The 25,618-nt window shown below is 43.6% G+C and overlaps 1 protein-coding gene across 3 annotated transcripts in view; it reads left to right on the top strand.

Moving 5' to 3' along the window:
• The window catches only part of MTCL3 (MTCL family member 3), a 181,044-nt gene that overhangs the window by 139,671 nt on the left and 15,755 nt on the right, over positions 1 to 25,618 (top strand). For 2 of the 3 annotated variants that reach the window (XM_069726071.1, XM_069726070.1), the window contains exons 7-8: positions 14,600 to 14,735; positions 18,427 to 18,552. Coding sequence is in view for 1 of the 3 variants with exons in the window: in XM_069726072.1 (XP_069582173.1) it covers positions 15,763 to 15,807; positions 18,427 to 18,594; positions 20,371 to 20,622; positions 21,671 to 21,985; positions 23,802 to 23,881 (860 nt within the window). In the remaining 2 variants the exon portion in view is untranslated. Of the gene's footprint in view, positions 1 to 14,599; positions 14,736 to 15,524; positions 15,808 to 18,426; positions 18,595 to 20,370; positions 20,623 to 21,670; positions 21,986 to 23,801; positions 23,882 to 25,618 lie in introns of those variants that run through there. The other variant, XM_069726072.1, reaches the window with a different exon arrangement.

Genomic DNA, 25,618 nt, shown 5'->3' with positions numbered 1-25,618 from the left:
CAAAGGGAATGTCACCTATTGAATAACATTGGTCCGAGTGCAATCCGATTTATTTTTATTATCGGATTGCACTCGTCCATTTTCCTCGCAAGTGGAAAGGAGCCCTAAACATGATAACTGCGAATCCCATCATAGTGAGTATAGGAAATATCTACTTGATCACAATTATTGGGGATGAAATAATAGGTCACGGCTTTAATATAATCTTGAACATAAAACTCCAGATATGCAAAATAATGGTATAGGCATTACAGCATAGCAATTCATAACTAGTTTCTCCTTCAGTTTTTAGTTATGGGATATGTAAGCTGTAACACTATTAAATATATAGGTATAATATACATAAAAAAAATAATATTTTGCTAGTAAATTGCATTTCATATTTTGAACCGTTGCTATGCGAAAGTCTGTACACTGGCCTAGAAAGACTTGCATAATTCTTCTAGTTGCCATTGGAAACTGACACCGTTTTTAATAACCAGGCTTGAGTGCATGGTTTAAAGAGTAAGTAAACTATTGTATCATTTTTTTGTGTTAAAGATTTAAATCGGATTGTAGGGATTCAAGTCCTATGATCTCTTAGATATCTTAGGAGAGCAAAGCTCAGGTGAGAGATGGGCACAGCTCAGGTGAGAGGAGGGCTCAGCTCATGTGATAGGAGAGCACAGCCCAGGTGAGAGGAGAGCACAGCCCGGGTGAGAGGAGAGCACAGCCCGGGTGAGAGGAGAGCACAGCCCGGGTGAAAGGAGAGCACAGCCCGGGTGAGAGGAGAGCACAGCCCGGGTGAGAGGAGAGCACAGCCCAGGTGAGAGGAGAGCACAGCTCATGTGATAGGAGAGCACAGCCCAGGTGAGAGGAGAGCACAGCCCAGGTGAGAGGAGAGCACAACCCGGGTGAGAGGAGAGCACAGCCCGGGTGAGAGGAGAGCACAGCCCGGGTGAGAGGAGAGCACAGCCCGGGTGAGAGGAGAGCACAGCCCGGGTGAGAGGAGAGCACAGCCCGGGTGAGAGGAGAGCACAGCCCGGGTGAGAGGAGAGCACAGCCCGGGTGAGAGGAGAGCACAGCCCGGGTGAGAGGAGAGCACAGCCCGGGTGAGAGGAGAGCACAGCCCGGGTGAGAGGAGAGCACAACCCGGGTGAGAGGAGAGCACAGCCCGGGTGAGAGGAGAGCACAGCCCGGGTGAGAGGAGAGCACAGCCCGGGTGAGAGGAGAGCACAGCCCGGGTGAGAGGAGAGCACAGCCCGGGTGAGAGGAGAGCACAGCCCGGGTGAGAGGAGAGCACAGCCCGGGTGAGAGGAGAGCACAGCCCGGGTGAGAGGAGAGCACAGCCCGGGTGAGAGGAGAGCACAGCTCATGTGATAGGAGAGCACAGCCCAGGTGAGAGGAGAGCACAGCCCAGGTGAGAGGAGAGCACAGCCCGGGTGAGAGGAGAGCACAGCCCGGGTGAGAGGAGAGCACAGCCCGGGTGAGAGGAGAGCACAGCTCATGTGATAGGAGAGCACAGCCCAGGTGAGAGGAGAGCACAGCCCAGGTGAGAGGAGAGCACAGCCCAGGTGAGAGGAGAGCACAGCTCAGATAAGAGGAGGGCACATCTCCTGCCTATTCCAGAAGTATAGATGATGTTGAAAGCTTACTAGTACCTATGCACTTATGTCACTTGAGCTGTGCTTTTCTAAGATGACTTTTGAGCGATAGGTGGGGTCTTAGGACCTGGACAATTCGAGGTCCTAAAACATTAAAAAAAATAAAAGTTTACTTACATCTTTAAGAACTGCGCGGGCAAGTCCCTTTGAATTATAGAGAAAGCATGTGAGTCTTAGTCAACACTGAGTGATTGACAACTTTTACCGCATGACTTTATATACAAAATGCTATCTATAACTCTGAGAAGGGGGTGGGGTAACAGGACTTGCAGGCTTTCGCCGAATTACTACATGATGGACATCACAGTGTTTCATTGCTAAAGAATTCTACACTTGAACTGTAAAATGCTAAAATGTGTTTTTAATGTCTTACCTTTGTAAGTATGCTGTAAGCAGAGGCATAGCTAGTATTAAGTATTGAACACGTCATCGATTTTCTAATGCACATAGATAGACATTTATGGTTTGTGTTCTTTGTCTGTGTGGATTGGATGGGTTGTTACCGACATCTATTGAGAATTTCATTTCAAGATAGTACCTTTAGAAATATATTTAGTTAGAGACCTGGTGACGTTCAATACTTATCTCACCCGCTGTATTAATAATGCCTTCTTGGGCCTTCTAAATGGTAAAATTGTCCCTTAGAAAAGATAATAGCGCTGCCTTTGCCCTCAAGAGAGTAATTTTGCCTCCACTAAAGGTACCGTCACACAGTGGCACTTTGATCGCTAGGACGGCACGATCCGTGACGTTCCAGCAATATCGTTACGATCTCGCTGTGTCTGACACGCTACTGCGATCAGGGACCCTGCTGAGAATCGTACGTCGTAGCAGATCGTTTGAAACTTTATTTCGTCGCTGGATCTCCCGCTGACATCGCTGAATCGGTGTGTGTGACGCCGATTCAGCGATGTCTTCACTGGTAACCAGGGTAAACATCGGGTTACTAAGTGCAGGGCCGCGCTTAGTTACCCGATGTTTACCCTGGATACCAGCGTAAACGTAAAAAACAAACACTACATACTTACCTTCCGTGTCTGCCCCCCGGCGCTGTGCTTCTCTGCACTGGCTGTGAGCCCCGGCCAGCCGGAAAGCACAGCGGTGACGTCACCGCTCTGCTTTACGGCTGACCGGCGCTGACAGTGCAGAGGAAAGCACAGCGCCGGAGGACAGACACAGAAGGTAAGTATGTAGTGTTTGTTTTTTTTAAGTTTACGCTGGTAACCAGGGTAAACATCGGGTTACTAAGCGCGGCCCTGCGCTTAGTAACCCGATGTTTACCCTGGTTACCAGGGGACTTCGGGATCGTTGGTCGCTGGAGAGCTGTCTGTGTGACAGCTCTCCAGCGACCAAACAGCGATGAAACAGCGACGCTGCAGCGATCGGCATCGTTGTCGTATCGCTGCAGTGTCGTTTCAGTGTGACGGTACCCTACGTGTCCCTACAACAATTTGAAATGCCACAATTGCCCCCCAAAGGTAATAATGCCCTTACCTCAATGCCACACAAAAAGTGATAATGTCCCCTGATCTCCCTTTTTACAATAATGCCTAAAATGTTCCACCAATAGTAATAGTAATATGAGTTCTGCCACTTACAATAATCATGTCCTCTGAGTTTCCTACATACAGTAATAATATCACCTAAGTTTCCACACATATAGTAGTAATCCACCTCTGAGTTCCTCACACACAGTGTTAATGTCCCTTTAAGCTCTTCACTTCTCAACATATAGTATTTGTAGTCTTTGTATAAGCAAGATGGAATGCCACACAGCAAAATGTCGGGTTACATAGCCAGTTGAGGGCAGCACAGTGAGGGACAAGCAGACGTGGGCAAATGAAGCTGCAGCTTGTAGCAAATGTATTTCACTTTCACGTTCTGGATTCACAGCCACACAGCTCAGTACTGCCAAATAATGTCTACCATGATGCTGCTTCTGTGTGCTACAGAGAAAAAAAGCAGGAATCTATCTCTGTTTTATGAGAGACTTTATGGTTACAAGGCGCCACCCATTTGGTCTAAGATTGCTGAAAATTAGTGATAGAACCTGCAGAGGTGAAAACAGCTTGTTCTAAAAAGTTTCCTGGAACGTTAGGAACAATATAAAATCAAAGAAAGCATTGGATTGTGTCCAAATAGATGAGAAAAATGTTCCTAAAGGTCATCTTCCTCATCTCCTAAGATTTGGCCCTAATCATACAGCTTTTGTACTGAGCCCCCTAATACTTACTGTAGGTGCAGAAGCCCTTTATACTAAGAATTTGCTACAATGTGTCCAGTCCAGGCAATCCTATAAACGCTACGATGTACCGTAATTGTCAGCCTGCAAATAATCAAGACGGTTCCTGCTCTTTCACCACATACAAAATCATGAAAGTGCTGGCAAATTGACATACAATGTATATTAATAAAAATATGAATAAAATCTGCTAGACTGACAGCAATGTCCAAATGTCCAACTCCTTCATGATAACGGTGCACGGATGCCTGCAGGCGGGCAGTCCAGGGTAATTAATGAACCTAATGTATCTACTTTTGTAATGATTTTTTAACGAAGTATGCTTCACAAAAGACGTGTTTTATTATATGTACAACTGACATTTTTTTACACTAAATGCTGGATATACCTTTTCCCTTTCCCATTTTCCCTCCCATCCTTTTTATCTTAAAAAAAGGAAACAATGATTATTTATTAGTCTTTAATTAGATAAAGCGGAAAAACCTTTTTATATGTATTTATTTTTTGTTTTGTTGGTAAGACCATTGAAGATTAGTATTATTTTGAATAAACTCTTCAGATTGAGGCTAAGAACACGATAGCCCAATCATGGGTTACAGAATAATTAATATTTCCTTACCTATTTAGAGAAATTAATTTATCAGACCTAGATATAGTAATAAAAATGCATTTATATGTATCTAGAGTACAGTAAACTCTTTTATTAATACTAGTTAGGAGTGTAGTGCAACAAATATTACTCATAATGAACAGCCTGCCACAGTATGCCAGAATGCCAAGAAATATGTAATAAATTCCAAGTTTATAAAGGGGTTCTGCCAATTCTTCTTATTTTCTGAATTTACTCATATGAGTCATGTTTGGCCACTATTTTCGCCAGTATTTTGCATTAGTATTTGTAGGCTAAAGACTGCAGTGGAACCAACACAGAGAGAAAGTAATGGAAACATTTTAATCTTTTCTGTGCTCAGACCTGCTCCTGGGTATGACTTATAGACACTGACCAAAACTCTGTTGCGTGAAAGAAGCCCTAAGTTGCATTGCGACAGCGCCTATTGAGGTGCATGTAGTGGTGTATCTAGAGTCTGATGGGCTCCGGTGCAAGATTTGTTCTGGGGCTTAATCCCTTGATTTATATATATATCTTCTATCCTGGTATATTTATCCCTCATTATGGTACATATGTATGCCCTTCATCCTGGCATATGTCCATTATATTGGGCCACATCCTAGTATATATGCCGTATGTCCCCCGTTTTGCCGCTGTTCTTTAACATGTAGAAAAAAAAGTAAACCATTATACTCACCAGGGGGGAACCTAGAAGCATAATACACTTCCCATAGTCCATCCTATAGTATAATGCTCAGCCCATAGCCCCCCTACAGTATATTGCACACCCATAGTCCTCCATATAGTATAATACACTGTCCATACTCCTCCATACAGTATAATGAACCCCATATTCCTCCTACAGTATAATGCACAGACCATAGTCCTCCCTATAGTATAAAGCACATCCATAGTCCTCCATATAGTATCATGCACTCCCCATACTCCTCCATATCGTGCAATGCACCCCATAAATTTCAATATAATAGAATGCACTCCACATAGTCCTCCATAAAGTATAAATGCTTCTCCCATAGTCTTCCATACAGTGTAAGGCACAGCCCATAGTCATCCATGTAGTATAACGCACAGCCCATGGTTTTACTTGTAGTATAACGCACAGCCCGTAGTCCTACATGTAGTATAATGCACAGCCCATAGCCCTTCATGTAGTATAATGCACAGCCCATAATCCTCCGTATAGTATAATGCACAGCCCATGCTGGTATATATCCCCAATCCTGGTATATGTCCCTCTTCGTGATATATGGCCTCCATCCTGTTTTGTAGTCCCATCCTGGTGTAAGCCTCCAATCCTGGTATATGGCCCCTCCGTCCTGGTATATGGCCCTCATGCTGGTATAAGTCCCCCATTCTGGTATATGGCTCTCATCCTTGGCCCCTTCCTGGTATATGTCGCTATCCTAGTATATGTCGTCATTCTGATATATGGCCCCTCCATCCTGTTATATGATTAACATCCTGGTATATGGCCCCTCCATCCTGGTATATGGCCCTCATCCTGGTATATATCTCCCATCCATGAATATGTCCCTCATCCTGATATCTGGCCCTCATCCTGGTATATAGCCCCATCCTGGTTTATGGCCCCATCTTGGTATGTGGCCCCTCCATCCTGGTATATGACCCCACCTTAGTAAATGATCCCATCCTGGTATATGGCCTTTCCTTCCTGGTAAATCGCCCGCATCCTGGTATAAATCCCCCATCCAGGTATATGTCGCTCATCCTGGTATATTGCCCTCATCCTAGATTATAGCCCTATCCTGGTTTATGGCCCCATCCTGGTATATTGCCCCTTTATGTTGGTATATCACCCTCATTCTGGTATATGTCGCTCATCCCTGGTATATGTTCCCCATCGTGATATATCGCCCTCATCCTGGTATATGTCCCCATCCTAGTGTATGGGCCCCATCCTGGTATATGGCCCCACCTTCGTATATGGCCCCATGTGTCATGGCAATCCACCAGCGCCATACATTTGGGTTCAGAGATTGACAGCAGCATCTAACAGCCATGGGTGGAGGTCCCCAAAGGAACCAGAAGAATTATGTTTGTATCTATCAGAGCACAGAGGCCCCTTCATCAGGAGAATTTAAGAGATGTTACAGCAGGACATTCATGAAGAAATATCCTGTTGTAACTTCTCTGAAAGGGAACCTGTCAGCAGGATTTTGCTAAGTAAACTACAGACACTGTCATGTTGGCAGTGTTAAACTGATTAAAATGATATGTGGGGTGAAGAAATCCATCTTGTAGTTCTTGTGTAATCAGTTTGAAGCACAAACATGTTCCTCATCATAAAGATAGAGAGAGAGAGAGTCTTTGTGCTTCGAGGCGGCCTGTAGGCAGGGTCTTGTCTTCTTGCTCTAAGTCAGAGAAACCAAGGAAAGATCTGCCAACAGGTCGCCCCGAACTACAAACAGTCTGTCTCTATGATGCGTAACATGTTTGTGCTTCAGGGCAAGCTGTGGGCAGGTCTTTCCTTGGTTTCTCTGGACTTGAGCAGGAAGATAATACTCTGCCTACAGTCCAGCCCCAGAGCACCTGCTTATAATGAACTAAAAACTTCTAACACTGATTACACAAGAACTACAAGATGGATTTCTTCACCCCACATATCATTTTAATCAGTTTAACACTGTCAACATGTTTACTTAGCAAAATCATGCTGACAGGTTCGCTTTAAATATTGTGCTCTTGTCTCATTAATTTATATAATCGTCTAAGGCAGTGTTTCTCAATTCCAGTCCTCAAGACCCACTAACAGGTCATGTTTTCAGGATATCCTTGAGAATTTCATTACCTGCTCAAGCATTAATTTCATCACCAATGCAATGTTAAGGAAATCCTGAAAACGACCCGTTGGTGGGTCTTGAGGACCGGAGTTGAGAAACACCGGTCTAAGGGGTACTTCCGTGTATGTCTGTCTGCCTGTCTGTCTGTCTGTAACGGAAATTCCGCGTCGCAGATTGGTCGCGGCCGGCACCTTCTCACCTTCCGCCGTCCACCAATGCGTGCGATGCTGCCATCAGGTTTCGTTCCCAGTGTTGCATTGCGAAATTACCCAGATGACTAAGCGGTCTTGCGAGTCATCTGGGTAATTTTGCAATGCATCACTGGGAACGGAAGCTGGCAGCAGCATCGCGCGCATCGGGACAGATTCGTTGGACGCCGGAGGGTGAGTATATAACCTTTTTTTTTTTTTTTTTATTTTTTAACAGGGATATGGTGCCCACACAGCTATATACTACATGGGTAGTGTTATATACTGCGTGGGCTGTGTTATGTACTAGGTGGCCTGTGTTATATACTGCATGGGCTGTGCTATATATTACGTGGGCTGTGTTATATGCTACGTGGCTGCTATATACTATGTGGCTGTGCTATATACTACGTGGCTGTCTGTGTTACGTGGGCTGTGCTATATACTATGGCTGCTATATACTATGTGGCTGCTATATACTATGTGGCTGCTATATACTACGTGTAAGGGAGTGGCAGAGCAGTGGCAGAATCCGGCGGCTGTGACATCATACTCACCCTCCTCGCGCCATCGCTGAACGTCCCTGCATCTGCATTGTCCCAGGACCAGCAGCTCTTCTCTCCTGTGCTGAGTGGTCACGTGGTACCGCTCATTAAGGTAATGAATATGCACGCGTCTCCACTCCCATAAACGTGGCGGGCATATTCATTACCTTAGTGAGCGGTACCACATTACAGCTCAGCACAGGAGAGGAGAGCTACCGGTGCCGGGACAACGGAGATGCAGGGATGTGCAGCGAACGCGCGAGGAGGGTGAGTATGATGGGGGAGGACTGGGGAAGCCCAGCCATGCATACAAGAATAGGGGAGCCCAGCCATGCATACAAGGATGGGGGAGCCCAGCCATGCATACAAGGATAGGGGGAGCCCAGCCATGCACACAAGGATGGGGAGGACAGGGGAGCCCAGCCATGCATACAAGGACAGGGGAGGAGAGAGGGAGCCCAGCCATGCATACAAGGACAGGGGAGGACGGGGGGAGCCCAGCCATGCATACAAGGATGGGGGAAGCCCAGCCATGCATACAAGGATGGGGGAGGACGGGGAGCACAGCAATGCATACAAGGAGAGGGGAGGACAAGGGAAGCCCAGCCATGCAAACAAGGACGAGGAAGCCCAGCCATGCAAACAAGGATGGGGGAGCCCAGCCATGCATACAAGGACAGGGGTGGAGAGGGGGAGCCCAGCCATGCATACAAGGACAGGGGTGGAGAGGGGGAGCCCAGCCATGCATACAAAGATGGGGAAGGACAGGGGAAGCCAGCCATGCATACAAGGATGGGGGGAGCCCAGCCATGCATACAAGGACAGGGGAGGATGGGGGGAGCCCAGCCATGCATACAAGGACAGGGGAGGACGGGGGGAGCCCAGCCATGCATACAAGGATGGGGGAACCCCAGCTATGCATACAAGGATGGGGGAGGACGGGGAGCCCAGCAATGCATACAAGGAGAGGGGAGGACGGGGGAGCCCAGCCATGCAAACAAGGACGAGGAAGCCCAGCCATGCAAACAAGGATGGGGGAGCCCAGCCATGCATACAAGGATGGGGGAGCCCAGCCATGCACTCAAGGATGAGGGATGACAGGGGAGCCCAGCCATGCATACAAGGACAGGGGAGGAGAGGGGGAGCCCAGCCATGCATACAAAGACGGGGGAGGACAGGGGGAGCCAGCCATGCATACAAGGATGGGGGGAGCCCAGCCATGCATACAAGGACAGGGGAGGACGGGGGGTGCCCAGCCATGCATACAAGGACAGGGGGAGCCCAACCATGCATTCAAGGATGGGGAGGACAGTGGAGCCCAGCCATGTGTACAAGGACAGGGGAGGACGGGGGGAGCCCAGCCATGCATACAAGGACGGGGGAAGCCCAGCCATGCATACAGGATGCGGGAGGACAGGGAGCCCAGCCATGCATGCAAGAACAGGGGAGGACAAGGGAAGCCCAGCCATGCAAACAAGGACAGGGGAAGCCCTGCCATGCAAACAAGGATGGGGGGAGCCCTGCCATGCAAACAAGGACAGGGGGAGCCCAACCATGCATTCAAGGATGGGGAGGACAGTGGAGCCCAGCCATGTGTACAAGGACAGGGGAGGACGGGGGGTGCCCAGCCATGCATACAAGGACAGGGGGAGCCCAACCATGCATTCAAGGATGGGGAGGACAGTGGAGCCCAGCCATGTGTACAAGGACAGGGGAGGACGGGGGGTGCCCAGCCATGCATACAAGGACAGGGGGAGCCCAACCATGCATTCAAGGATGGGGAGGACAGTGGAGCCCAGCCATGTGTACAAGGACAGGGGAGGACGGGGGGAGCCCAGCCATGCATACAAGGACGGGGGAAGCCCAGCCATGCATACAGGATGCGGGAGGACAGGGAGCCCAGCCATGCATGCAAGAACAGGGGAGGACAAGGGAAGCCCAGCCATGCAAACAAGGACAGGGGAAGCCCTGCCATGCAAACAAGGATGGGGGGAGCCCAGCCATGCATACAAGGATGGGGGAAGCTCAGCCATGCAAACAAGGACGGGGGGAGCCCAGCTATGCATAGAAGGACAGGGAGGACGGGGGAAGCCCAGCCATGCACACAAGGACAGGGAAGGATGGGGGAACCCAGCCATGCATACAAGGACAGGACGGGGAAGCACACAAAGCAGGACAGGGATGAGGGGACAATGCATACCCGGCTTATACTCGAGTCAATAAGCTTACCCAGTTTTCCGAGGCAAAATTAGATGCCTCAGCTTATACTCGGGTCGGCTTATACTCGAGTATATACCGTACATTATTTGTATATACATACTTTTTGACTGTGGTGTATATATATATATATACGATGAGTGCAAATTCATTAGAAAAGGAGATGCTACTCAGAATAGTCAGTGGTTAAAAGAATGCCAAAGGCCTGTTGGCTACATAATATAAAAAATGACATGGGAATGAACATCAAGAAACTTAAAGAAGCCATGGAAAGCTAGGAAGCGTGGCGAGAACTGGGCACCAGAGTATCCAAGGCTCAGACACAACTGACTGAACAGAATCAGAGTATGCAGTACATAAACCTGGTATGACCATAACTGTACTACTAACCCAATTATCAGGTTATTTTTACCACAAAGTTAATGTCATAACCAATTTGCAGTACATCGTTTGGTAAAATAAACTGAATCATTTAAAATTACAACTCTTCCTGCAAAAACACCAAGCTCTTATACAGAAACAAGAAGCTGCGAGGAGGTAAAATTAAAAACAAAAAATAGCCACATCTCCAATTGGTTTTTAAAGCTACTATTTCGCTGGTCCTAAAATTACATTATTAAAGAGAGTCTGACAATAAACCTAAAAAACAGTTATTCAGGGAACTTAGCCCTTATAAAAATAATAGTAGCAAGATATATTTCATTGTTATAATTAATTTGAAAAGGCTTTATGTTCTATATGGATACTTTGGTGCATCCTTGTCGTAGCCAAGTACTTGGTGAACCGTTAGGCACCCCTCAATTTGCTTACTGAGCAGTTCCCTGACTCTGATTGGCATTGCTCGATTGGCCAGAGTGGGCAGTGTCTGAGACCTAATTGCTGTGCGTGCACACTGGTTATAAAGGAGTAAGGCTTCTTTCACACTAGCGTCGGAATCTCCCCGTCGCAATGCGTCGGAGAGAGATTCCGACGCTAGCGTTTAACGCATTGCACAATGGAGGCAGCGGATGCATTTCTCCGGCGCATCCGCTGCCCCATTGTAAGGTGCGGGGAGGTGGGGGCGGAGTTCCGGCCGCACATGCGTGGTCGGAAAAAGTGGTCCGTCAGGAGCAAAAAACGTTACATGTAGCGTTTTTGCTCCCGACGGTCCGCCAAAGCACGACGCATCCGTCGCTCGACGGATGCGACGTGTGGCAATCCGTCGCAAATGCGTCGTCAATACAAGTCTATGGGGAAAAAACACATCCTGCAAGCACTTTTACAGGATGCGTTTTTTCTGCAAAACGACGCATTGTGACGGATTGCAGAAAACGCTAGTGTGAAAGTAGCCTAAGCGGCGTACACAGAGTACGAGGGCGAGTCTTCCTTCCAACATTGCTTTCTGCTTTCTAGAGCTCTGCTAGCTGTTAGAAGCAGGCAGTCACGTGACTATAAGCATGCAATTTGCATACTGGAGGTTACATGCTGACTAGCTCCTTGTCCACGTCTCTCACTAGAAAAGTTTCTGGTTGGCACATGACTGCAGCCATGCAAATTGCATTTTGATGATCGTTCGAGCAGTCAAAAGAACAGAATCCTAACTGTGCAAATTGCACAATGTCAGAATTCAGCAATATATCGTGACCGCAGAAATGTATTTGAATCTTGAAAAACCCCTTTATCCTGTATTTCAGCTCTTGAACTCAATATAACAATTATATAATGTGCATCCATAGAAAGTGTGGTTTTTGATCACTTCTGTAAAAACTCCCTCTGGAACTGCGCCTCATCAACAATTGTGGTTGCCTCATTGACGAGACCGGCCCTTGGTTCAAGCAGCACTGTTATAGAGAAAAAATAAAATCTGCTACACTTTGGAATACAAATTTATTGCACTAAAAGTTTTAAAGATTATCCCATCAACAACATGTAATACTAATCCACAGGATAGATGATAAATGTAGGATTACTGGGGATCGGACCAATGGGTTACCCACCATTTATGAGAATAGGGAATCTGTGCAATTTTGAACACTCCCTGTATACATGAGAGCAGTGGTCAGGGCCGGACTGTCCATCTGGCAATTCTGGCAAACGCCAGAAGGGCCTGTCTGGTCATGGGCTGCCTTGTCTGCTACGTTGTTAACAGAATCGATGTTCTCAAGATACCTATACTGTTAACAGTTGTGATGGAGCTCAAAGTTGCTGACTCCGTCACTTACCCCAGCAGGCCACGGGTATCATTAGACATATTGGTCTTGTAGAAAATCTTCCTTTTCTCCATCCAGGGTAATTTTAGTAATATATCCCATCTGGTTCATGGGGACGGGGACAACATGGGCCTGTGTGATTTCAAAATGCCAGGGATGAATTTCAGCCCCAGTCCGTACCTGGCAGTGGTCACTATCACTCACATAGACTTGTTGAAGTCATGAATAGGCTGTGCCGCTCTGTTAATATGAGGGACATTTAGCGGTCTACTATTCTTTAGTCCCATAATAATAATATACTGCCATATACATACAATGTAAAGGGTGGGTGGTTCAAGATGAATCTTGGAAGTGACAAAGTAGTAGTAGTTTGCGCCCCCTACAGTGCAGAAGAAATTTTATACTTCAGCGTCTTAGCGTCTTGTGGTTCGGACTGTCCTAAATATAAATGTGGTCTTTTCCGAACACTTGTTTTTGCAGAGGCTTATATAGTTATTTATACTTGATACATTGCAAGTAATGCACTTGTCAGATTCAGAAAGGGCCAGAGCAGGTGTGAAAGTCTCATTCTCCAACCCACAAAGGCCTTCCCTATTGAGTAAGAGAGATTGCATTATACCGCATTCACACACACGCGTCACAGTCTGAATTCTGGCCCGAACTATCTGCGGGCCTCCTGCCCTGGAATTGACAGTCTTATTTATGCCTAATCTGCTGTCACGTTGAGTTCAGGAGACCCGCAGACAGTCCGTGCATCCTGGTATGTATTCAGACTGTGGCACATGAATGTGTCAATGAGGCATTATTCTAGAGATATGGACACCTGCAACTTCTAGTGCTATAATGCAATGTTTTTGTGAAAACATTGTTTTGCTACAGTTAGGAACATCGCAACGAAAAACATGATAATAACAGTGATAAAGATACATATAATCAGTATACATTGGCGTGTGTCTAAGAATGGGTATAAGAGAACTAGTGCAATAACTTGGTTAGAATTTGGGATAAAAATACAGTAAGCCTTGAAAATGTTCTCACATTAAAGCATTCTCATTGGGGTGGTCAAGTTGTAGACTTCGATTGCAAATCGCATCGTAATTCACAGTAAACTACCATGAGCTCATGCTAAAGGTCTAAATGCATATTACACTGAAGTGATCTGAAGGGGCCGATATTGACTAGATTGATATGTATGGGGGCCTCCCAGTTCTTCCCCGACTGGTGATCTAAGAAAGTCCCTGTACTCATTCGGGCTAAGGGTCTGGCAGTTTTAATTGAAACAGCCAACACTTTTCTATTCTGGAGTAAAGTTCCTGCCAGACCTGCCTAGACTACCATCTTTAGTGCGGAAGCGAGTGTCATAGGATTTTTCAGCGCTCTCTCTTGCACTAACTATGATAGTTACGAGGGACAAGTAAGATGTTGTTAAATGTAGACTATGGGTGGTCCGTACTGCAGGTTATTGGCAAAAATCATCGATAGATTAATTTAGAAAAATGGTTATAGTGCACTGCAATCGATTTGTGAAAGTGGAGGTAGCCTTTAATTGAGACTATTGGAGTGGGTAGGTGTAAGCATCTTAGTGGGTGAGCTCCTGAGTATGGGTATGACTAATAAATTAATTTATCCATAAAACTGCGTTCAAAAAGTCATCATCTTTAAACTGCAGAGTATCCTGAACTCTGTCATCAGCTTTCATTGCATTACAGTTATCCTTGGTAAGCGTAGATTATTAATTACATCTTTAGTTCCCATTTGCTTTTATTTCTGTCCATTATGACATTAATCCCTTGTCCTCTTTAATTTGGGACAGAACTGGCAGATCCCAGCGTTCGTGTGACTCCACATTGCTTCGATTTTAGTCTCATGAATTTCCGAGCTACACTATAAAGTCTAAAAATGTCTTGGACTTGAAGTTGTTTACACAGAATACCAGCAGATCTAAAGTTACAGAATGGGGGCTGGATGTGAAGGCTTAAAAATGGTCCACTCCCAGGTCTACGTCACTGGAGACTCATCTGCCTGGGTCATTTTAATCTGGATTAGTTTACTTTCAAATGTTGGGGGATTTTTTTTTTTCTTTTTAAACGGTTTGCTCTGCTCATTTCAGATGAAGTGACTGCCTTGATCCTTGTCGTTGTAGTTGGAAGAACTTCATAGAGATTCTGTAGCACAATCCATTCCGTTAGATCCTGTCCTCACAGTAAGCCCGCATCCAGCTGCCAGTGGTACCGCGTTCAGTCAGCTACGTTCACCGGATAATCCCTTATCCGCAGAAGGTAAGTTCTTACAGATGTTGTCAAAATTCTTCCTAAACCTCAGTAACAATCCGAGTGCCGAAGTGCTTTGCTGAAATGTGACTCTGCCTTGGAAGACAGACGGGATCTTCAGACACCTCAGCTGTTCATCTACTCTTCTGGCCAGTGATTTATTAACAAGATAATATTGTCAAGTCCTAATGTAAGTCATATGTCACTCGGAGATAATCACGGCATTCCTTCTATGTAGGTTTTCTTCAACAGCTGTTGAGTGAAATGACAGCATGAGCGTTTTTTAGCCAGCACGTTCCTTATTTAGAAAGATGGTTTCACCTGTAGTAATTTTTATGATCTTCCATGTATATACATATATATATTTACACAGAATGCCATACCACAATGAGAACTTGTTAAAAATACCAGCCCTGCTTTACGTCAGAAGAAGTTTAGATTCAGAAGCTGTACTCGGCTCATATGTCCTGACCCTCTTTTTCCAGCATGCAGGCATTAGCTATAGTGTAGGACCTTCAATAGGAAAAAAAGAAACTTGGACGTATGACAAGGATAGCGACTAAAGTAAGGATGTTTATTAGTAGAAGTATGAAGGCAGTGTCCTGGTGACCTTGAAGAAGACGCGCGGAAGATGCCAAAGACCCGTGATCCAGAAGGAAATTATGACTCCAGCTAATAATATGGATATTTACACCTAAAGAGAAACCATGCGGCATCAAGGGGGAGGGAATGAGAAGATTTCCCATCTGTTGTGACTGATCAAGCTATGTGGAATGAAAATGAGAACACTCCAGAGTTATGTAACAGCCAGAGACACCAGGGCAGGTATGGGACTTGTCATTTGTCTGGGAGCAGCAGTAAGGTAAAAGATAGGGACAGAAGTCGCAGCGCTTTCCAGGACAGGTCCATCAACGCTAAAGCCCTCCTGAATAGTGGTGGCCAAGACGATACATTGGGACTTCAGGAGCAGAATCTGCAGTTAAAGAAGAAATGTGACAATCTCAGGAGACGCCACATAAAGGAACGGGAAGTGTGGATGAAAGAGAAGGAAGGACTTTTGAAGGAAGTTACGGATTTAAAAGTAAATTCTGTGTTTTATTTGTGAATTATTATGGAGGGATGATTGCTAGATGGCAATGTTGGGGGTCATAAAAATACAAACTTAAAATGTTTATCAAATGACTGCTTATAATAATAATTTGAGGATACTTTTCGTAATCTGAGATATTTCTGAGTTTGTTGCTGACAGTTCTAGTATTTTGACGTGCTCCATTTCTGTAGATTATTTTATAAATTTCACAATAGATGCCTTTTGCATAGTAAAATGGATCGTCTTTTATTGCTACAGGCATCAGTATTTTCTGGAACGAGAACTAAACCACAGAAAAGTCACTGATATATATATATATATATATATATATATATATATATATATATATATATATCTCACAGGGTTGCATGAGTGAGAAGGCTGGCATAGTTCTATACATGGTTTTCATATGAGGTGTACAATATGGTACATTTAATTAAATTCTAAAATAGCGTACAAACTACATTATGTCACTGATACAGTGTATGGTTGAAAGGCCTATAGTAAGTCATTTGGGAATTTATTCTTTATGAAAAAGGGGTTTCCAGGACTATTTTTTATCCCTTAAAGTAAAATGTGAAAACATTATCAATTTTGTGAAATTGGCCCCCAGTCCTCCCTCTTCATAGCTCCGGTATATGTAGATAGCCCAAGGTACGAAACTTTTCAGCTGGTGTCTAGAAGGTATTTTGTTACCTATTGTGTTCTTCATCAATAAATGAGGTGGTCTACATCATTAGAGAAGTTAGGAATGTATCTGGTGTGATGTATTAATTGAGTAAAGGAAGACTTGAGCTTCATTAGGCCTACAGATGGCTTGGATGCATCATGGTCCTCCAACTCCAACTGTATTAACTGCACTTTTTGAAATAAGTAAAAATATCATGCGCAATATTTTTTTATTTTCAGTCAGTGGAAGAGGTATAGGCATATGTTTGGCCTCATTGTCTCAACTGGTCTGGCTGATTGTAAACACCGATTACTTTGTGCATTTAGCCTACATCCACAGCTGTGGCAATACAGCTAGAAGAATAAAATAATTCACTGCCATTGCGGATCCAGTACAGGCAACTCCTGAGGTCCTCGCTGGCTCTGGAAGTGGTGTCTGCCCTGTTTAGAAGTCTTGGCATCGCTATCGCCTGGTCACTGCAGCCTATTCTGCACTACAGTAGTACTGTGACTTCTGGACGGAGCAGACATGGCTTTCAGAAGGTGTGAATACATGCGTTTTTAATTTTTAAGCAATCATTTCCTAAAAAAAAATTAAAGGACAACCCCTTTAGTCATATAGCTAGGATAACAAAATAGATTTCAACTGTTTCATTCTTCTTTTTGTGAATCCTCTTTGACAACCAGTATAGTCACCATTTTGACCTTCACTGTGGTTGGCACTAGTGATGAGGGATCGTGCTTGTGTTTTCCGAGCATACTCGAGTGCTAACAGAGTATCTTCCATAGAGTATCGTCCACCTGATGAAGACAGTACTTCCGTTGAAACGCGTTGTGGCTTAAACCCCATTCTGGTGTCAGAGTTTCCTTTCGGCGGTCCTTTGACCGAGTTTCACCCTTTTCCTGTTTCTGTCCTCATTCGGAGGTGTTCAGCTGGAGCTGCAAGGGGGACTGTGCGCCCTCCCCTCACTAGGGCTACCTATCCAGCGCTCCTAAAGATTTCGCCTTTTACTGACTTTGTTTAACAGAGTATCTTCGGCATGCTCGAATACCATGTTCGAGTCCCCGCGGCTGCATGTCTCACGGCTGTTCCGACAGCCTCATCACATGCAGGGATTGCCTAACAAACGTTCAATCCACCAGCAGCGAGACATGCAGCCGCGGGGACTTGAACATAGTGTTCGAGCACACCGAAGATACTCTATTAGCACACGAGTATGCTTGCTCATCACTAGTTGGCACACATTTCCCAGATCTTGAATGCTAAGTAATCAGTGAAACAAAAGCAGATTTTGTTTTTTTAGGAGAACTTGGCATTAATACAAATACACTGCATATATTTTGCTTTCATAGGAATAATTTGTAGAGTGTCACATAATATGTTTGTTTGGCACAGGGCGTGTGTTTCAGCTTTCAGAGTCCAGCAGATGAATCACTGACAGATGTTGTTTCTGAACGCAGATCAAACCTTTTAGAACGGGAAGTCTCCAAGGCTCATATTCGGAGGGATGGGCATACCACTAAGGGAGAGAAGTGTGACCAATTGTTCACATTGTTACTGTTTTTCTATTCTGATGCAGAAAGTGTTTATGTGAAAAAAAATTCTCTCCAAAACGTTAAAAGTTGCTCTTTCAGAATACAGTCCGGAGATGAGCAGCAGAAATGCTGAGTAGATAGAGGATGATGTTCTAAAGCATGTTTCGGAAAGCATTCCTAATATATAGGGCAGCAATGACTATCATGTGATGACATATCGGCACGGCACAATGCCTCCATACAAATAGTCATGCTGCCTGCTTACGGGTTGATTTTGCTGACTTTTTTTTCACTTGGAGGCTGGGGACCCGGCTTGTCCAAATGTAGTAACAGATTTATTTCATCTCAGGAATGCTGCGTCCTTTGTGTGTATGGTGATATTCCATCACATCTTGCATGTTACAGGCAGGTGAAAACAGGGGGAACCTACTTGAGCTGAAGGCTGTTTTGGAAGTGATTCAGAGAGAACAGAGAAGAGAAGAAAAAAAATGGACTGACTTTCTCCTGGAGTTTCTCAATGATCGATGTGGGTGGGAGACTGAACGGATAGAGCTGAAGCAGTACATCTCCAAGGTATTGTACATGTAACCCATTCTTATTGAATAATGCAAACTGTATGCTAAATAAGAGAATGGTGAAAATGTCTGTAATCATTTACTGTAGTGAATCAGTATTTTTATCCACTCCCGTAAAAGAACACATTGTTTATATTAAGATGCTAGCCAGTCCTGTGATTGACAGTAGTACACCAGTTTCCATGCCAACCAAACATGCCGAATTTAGTCGGGGCCCCGTTACAGGAAAATAATTTCTGTTTTAGTTGCAGTCTTCTGTAAAATGTACTTTGCGGGCGATCACGAGTGATAAGGGTGGGTTGTCCTATTGCACTACTGGTGCAGAAAGTCTCAAGTTCAAAAATTCCATAAAGAATGGAGATCGGGTCAACCTAGCCTCATAATTGACAAAGGGGCTATCATCAGGTAAGAAGAGGAGGGGACCCCCATACACATTTTGTTTATCCTCCTGGTTGTCACTAAGGCAAAAATAGTTATATTTCCCACACAACTTGTGCAGCTTTTAACATGTAAGTGCTAAAATGTGACTTTTATTCCTAGTGTGTAGATATCTTGAATATTAATTGAAAGCATGATTACTCACGATGGACCGATTCACTAAGACTAGCGATAAATTAATGAAGGACTCACAGGAGTATGATGCGTCAAATTCATTAAGAAGCGCACTCCACATAATGAATTCGGCTTCTTCTCCGTGGCTTGCTTCTCCTTGGACCTTGCCAGAAATGCTCCTCCAGTCCCTGGCATTTTTGGTGTAAGACACATTGGCACTTCAGCTGACGGGAGGGCGTAACCACACCCCATCATCCTGGTAAAGGTCCACCTATTTTGGCGTAGCTGCTTCAAACTCTGCACTGCGCAAAAACTTTGTGATGTAGCAAAGCGCTTTGTTCAAGTCTTCTGTCGTAAACGCTTTGGTGAATCGGGGACAAAGTCACTTATGTATATTTTGGGACCCTTATGACACCGCTATACAGACTGCAAGCTCTCTAAAATTATATGATACAATGTCAGGGTGCGCCTGCAGAATACAATCCTGTTGATCTATGAGGACTACTTTTTCTGACTTCGATTTAAATCATTCTGCAGATTTTGGGTAATTTGTTGAAATTTCCAACAAATAATTAAAGGGGTTGCCCACCAATGGGAACAGTATTTTTTGTTGCTTAAATTCATGCAATTGGAGCTAAAAATAATTTTTCATAAAAAGTTTGCACCGCTTGCCTCCTATAATTTCAGTGTTATATTGTCTATTGTTGGGTGCAGACCCAGTTATTGGAGTTGGCCACATTATCTTTATCAGATGTGTTGCGGACATGATTTTAAGTCCCTTACTGTTATATATATGACAGGTTCTCCTCCTTCTCTTGTTAGTGCAGCTTTCATCAGTGACTGCACAGATCTCCTGTCCATAAAATGGCTGCTGGTGGAGGAGCATGTGACCAGATCTGTCCATCAGTCTCCTCCAATAGGAAAGCAGCTTTCTCATGTGAGGTTTTCCATTGGAGGAGACTGATGGACAGGTCTGGTCACATGCTCCTCCACCAGCAGCCATTTTATGGATAGGAGAGCTGTTGAGTCTGTGAGGGATGCTGCACTTTCTAGATTGCTTCCAGTGATATAGTGGGAAAGAATTCCAATTTTGCTATCCTGAAGTGATAAACTATTACAGTATATGCCCCAACTCTAGAGTGCTAGATATTATTCTAATATAAAGACACATTACTTTACTATATGTGTTCTGAACAACTTCTCTTGCTCAACATTTTAATAGCTAGAAGATCGCTCTGCCAAGCAATGTGCCACTCAGGGAACTTGTAACAGTCCGGAAGACACAAAGACAGAGAAATCAGAACAAGAACAGTTTCTAGAAGATAAGACTGCTACAGTTATGGAGCTTCGGACCCCGCTAGAGAATAATGAACTCAACTGGAAAGTGGAAAAGATGGAGATGTTAGAAAGGTTTGACAGTGAAAGAAAAGAGTGGGAATGCCAGTGGAAAATGATGCAGAGAAAAATAGAAGAGGTCAGTATTGTCCACAATGGAAAAACAAAACCAGTGCTCAAGACCCTGTGACCTTAGACTGAAACACCACAGGGTTAATAAAGTAGCAAGATTTGTTCGATAGATAGATAGATATTTGATCATCTGTCTATTATCTATCTATCTATCTATCTATCATTTGCTATTATCTATCGATATATCTATCTACATACCATCTGTCTATTATCTATCTATCTATTATCTATCATCTGTCTATTATCTATCTATCTATCTATCTATCTATCTATCTATCTATCTATCTATCTATCATCTGTCTATTATCTATCTATCCATCTATCATCTATCTATCTATCTATCATCTGTCTATTATCTATCTATCTATCTATCATCTGTCTTTTACCTATCTAAGGGAGAATTGCAGTTACTGTAAGATTAAGTAGCAGTAGATGGTGGCTTTATTGCTGGGAAAGTTCGACGGGTGCCTGCTCTGACTTCTGATAAAGATGGAAAGACGTAGACCGTCACGTAAACTACTGATCAGATAGTGTCACAATGGAATATTGTCAACAGATTACACAACTTTGATAAGATTCTGTTAGTAATAGTTAGTTGCAGCATTTTCTTTTACTAATTCACATTTATTAAAATTATAACAATGTGATAGGACAGTTTTTGAGAACTTAGATAATGATCGGTTGTTTCAAGAGTAACTAAATTTTCAGGATGATTTTTAGATTTGTCTGCAGATTGGTGGGAATCCAGGTCCAAAGATCTACACTGATCGCTCAATGGACCCCCTGGACAGTGCTCAGCTCAGTAATTATGAAAGCACGGATCTTTCAGAGTACAGAGTCAGTAGAGAGCATAGGCTCCATACCCCAGTCTGTGTGTTCTCTATCTATTGAGTGATCTGTGAGGAACTCAGGACCTGGACCCCACTGATCTGCATATTAAAGTACCTGACAAATACAAAAAAATATCCTGATAGTTTAGTTATCCTTTCATACTCTTTCATGGTCTTATATTAAATTCTAGTGTAAACTTTTTGCAATTTGCTTTTTTTTTCCAGCTGTATCAGGAAGTCAAATTAAGAAGGGAGAAGAACTCGAATGGCACCGAAGAAAGACTTGACGAAAAAATGCTGCCGTTCTCTATGCCGTTTTCACCAGCTGAACGTACTAAAACAATTGTAGAAAGACAGAATGATATGTTCAGCATGAAATCTGACAGAAGTGACAGAATGTGGCTTAATGACTATCCCCATAGCAAGATAGAGAAGGCCGATCTCAAGATACCCAGTCAAAATCATCATGTCTGCAGTGTTGAACCTGAAAAGAGCATTTCCCAAAGAATGTCCAAAACAGAAAACGACACCCTAAATGATGTAAGTGTGCGGAAATAGACTTGATCAGATTGGATATACCGTTGTGCTCAAAAGCTTACAGAATTTTTGCTTTCTTGGCCTTTTTTCAGAGAATATGAATGATAACACCAAAAGTTTTTCTCCACTCATGGTTAGTGGTTGGGTGAAGACATTTATTATCAAACTACTGTGTTTTCTCTTTTTAAATCATAATGACAACCCAAAACATCCAAATGACCATGATCAAAAGTTCTCATACCCTGGTGATTTTGGCCTGAAAACATACACAGAAGTTGACCCAAATGGGTTGACTGGCTAATAAAGGCAACATCCTTACCTGTGACCTGTTTGCTTGCAATCACTGTGTGTGCATAAAAGCTAAGTGAGTTTCTGGGATCCAGACAGACTCTTGCATCTTTCATCCAGCCACTGATATTTCTGAATTGTCTAGGAAGAGGTTTCACATGTACCCATTCAGATGGAGACGTTTATTCTCAGCGAGGTAAGGCAAGCGTAGGACCTGGTATAAGAGAGATGCCGTAAAGGGGCTACCAGGTACACATAAAAGTGGCCATTTTTATGCGCTAAACGCTCTCATTTTTCATATTTCTAGTGCAGTAATGCAGTTCAAATTTCGTATTTCAAGTTTGTATGTTCTAGCGCTGCAGTGTGCTGCCTTATTTACTTAATTTCTGAATTGTGAGTCACGGGAAAAATCAAAAGAATTGTCAACGGATCTATTGGAAAAGGTAGTTGGACTGTATAAAACAGGAAAGGGATACAAATGGATATCCAAGGAATACAGGACTCTTTGAAAACTAGCGATGTGGCTGTTTCAAGACGTACAATAAGGAGGCATTTGAAGAAAAATGGGCTGCATGGTCGAGTCGCTAGAAGAAAGCTATTACTGCGCAAATGCCACAAAGTATCTCACATACAATACACAAAACAGTACAGACACAAGCCTCAAAACTTCTGGAACAAGGTAATTTGTAGTGATGAGACCAAAATTGACCTTTTTTGCCACAACCATAAACGATACATTTGGAAAGAGGTCAACAAGGTCTATGATGAAAGGAACACCATTCCTACTGTAAAGCACGGAGGTGGATTGCTGATGTTTTGAGGATGTGTTATCTACAAAGGCACAGGAAACTTGGTCAAAGTTGAAGGAAAGATGAATGCAGCATGTTATCAGTAAATACCGGAGGCAAATTTGCATTCATCAGCTCGGAAGCTGCGCATGGGAGGTACTTGGACGTTCCAACATGACAACGATCCAAAACACAAGGTGAAGTCGACCTGTCATTGGCTACAGAAGAACAAAGTGACGTTTCTGGAGTGGCCATCTCAGTCTCCTGACCTCAATATCATTGAGCCACTCTGGGGAGATCTCAAGCGCACAGTTCATGCTAGACAGCCCAGGAATTTACAGAAACTGGAGGCTTTTTGTCAAGAAGAGTGGGCAGCTTTACCATCTGAGAAAATAAAGAACTTCATCCACAACTGCCACAAAAGACGTCAAGCTGTCATTGATGTTAGAGGGGGTAATACATGGTATTAAGAAATGAGGTATGTGAACTTTTGAGCAGGGTCAGTTGGATGTTTTGGGTTGTCATTATGATTTAAAAAGTGAAATCACACTTGTTTGACAATAAATGGCTTCACCCAACCACTAACCATGAGTGGAGAAAAAGTTTTGGTGTTCATTCATATTCTCTGAAAAAATGCCATCAAAGCAAAAATTCTGCCGGGATATGTAAACTTTAGCGCACAACTGTAGTTGCAAATTCCAGCAGCCATTAACTGCAATCCAAATGATTTATTTTATCTGCAGGCATTGAAAGAGATTGCCAGGGTAAGCGAAGAACTGTGTAAATACCAGGAAGAAATCCGGACAAGAACCATCTGCAAAAAGTATGTATGAAAAATTCTCAGTCATGGTGGTTCTTTATAATTGCAGTGCTCACGCCTGTGACTGGTTCAGCTATTTTCTTCCACTGATATACAGTATAAGATTAGAAAGTGACAGCTTTATTTAATAATTTAAAAATATGACCTTTTTAAAATGCCGTGCACATTCCACTACTTAAAGGAGTTTTCCAGTATCTGAAAAAAAATAATGTGAAGAACAGAAATAAAAGAAACTCTGCTGACCTCTACAATTTCCTGACAATCCAGTATAGGTGATTCAGCATTCCCTGCCAGTGAGAGGCCGAGCCGTGATGCCAGTTGGTATACTACTTGACGATGAGCCAGTCACTAACCGTTCACAGTGACATGCTGTACACATTGGCATCATGGCTCAACACTGAGAGGTGATGTGACTAGTACAGGACTTCTAAAGCCACTGATTGGTTGAAGCAGTCACATGCTTGCAGTAGGGCAACAAACACTGGAGGGGACCACAGTGGCATTTGTACTGAATTGTCAGCTTATTGAAGAGGCTTGTGGTGTTTTATTATGTAAACCTCTTTACCCCCAAGGGTGGTTTGCACGCTAATCACCGGGCCAATTTTTACAATTCTGACCACTGTCTCTTTATGAAGTTATAACTCTGGAACACTTCAACGGATCCCAGTGATTCTGACATTGTTTTCTGGTGACATATTGTACTTCATTATAGTGGTAACATTTCTTTGATATTACTTGTGTTTGTGAAGAAAACGGAAATTTGACGAAAATTTTGAAAATTTCTCAATTTTCCAACTTTGAATTTTCATGCCCTTAAATCATAGAGATGTGTTACCCAAAATACATAATAAGTAACATTTCCCACATGTCTACTTTACATCAGCACAATTTTGGTACCAAAATGTTTTGGGGGTTAGGGAGTTATAAGGGTTAAAAGTTGACCAGCGATTTCTCATTTTTACAACACCATTTTTTTTTAGGGACCACATCACATTTGAAGTCAATTTGAAGGGTATATATGATAGAAAATCCCAAAAAGATACACCATTTTAAAAACTGCACCCCTCAAGGTGCTCAAAACCACATTTAAGGAGTTTATTAACCCTTCAGGTGCTTCACAGGTATTCTTGGAATGTTGTTAAAAAAAATGATCATTTAACTTTTTTTCACAAAAAATTTAATTCAGATCCAATTTGTTTTATTTTACCAAGGGTAATAGGAGATATTGGACCCCAGAAGTTGTTGTACAATTTGTCCTGAGTACTCCGATACCCCATATGTGGAGGTAAACCACTGTTTGGTTGCATGGCAGAGCTCGGAAGGGAAGGAGCGCCATTTGACTTTTCAATGCAAAATTGGCTGGAATTCAGATAGGATGCCATGTCGCGTTTGGAGAGCCCCTGATGTGCCTAAACAGTGGAAATTCTCCACGAGTGACAACCTTTTGGAAAGTAGACCCCCTAAGGAACTTATCTAGATGTGTGATGAGCACTTTGAACCCCCAAGTGTAATGTAGAGCCGTAAAAATAAAAAATCATATTTTTTTCACAAAATTATCTTTTCGTCCCCAATTTTTTATTTTCCCAAGGGTAACAGGAGAAAGTAGATCCCAAAACCTGTTGTGCAATTTGTCCTGAGTACGCCGATACCTGATATGTGGGGGTAAACCACTGTTTGGGTGCATGGAAAAGCTCCGAAGGGAAGGAGCACCGTTTGACTTTTTCAACGCAGAATTGGCTG

The sequence above is a fragment of the Ranitomeya imitator genome, chromosome 5 (genome assembly GCF_032444005.1).
Source record: "Ranitomeya imitator isolate aRanImi1 chromosome 5, aRanImi1.pri, whole genome shotgun sequence".
Classification (NCBI taxonomy): domain Eukaryota; kingdom Metazoa; phylum Chordata; class Amphibia; order Anura; family Dendrobatidae; genus Ranitomeya; species Ranitomeya imitator.
Note: the sequence above shows the minus strand (reverse complement) of the source record. Positions and strands in the feature narration are given on the sequence as shown.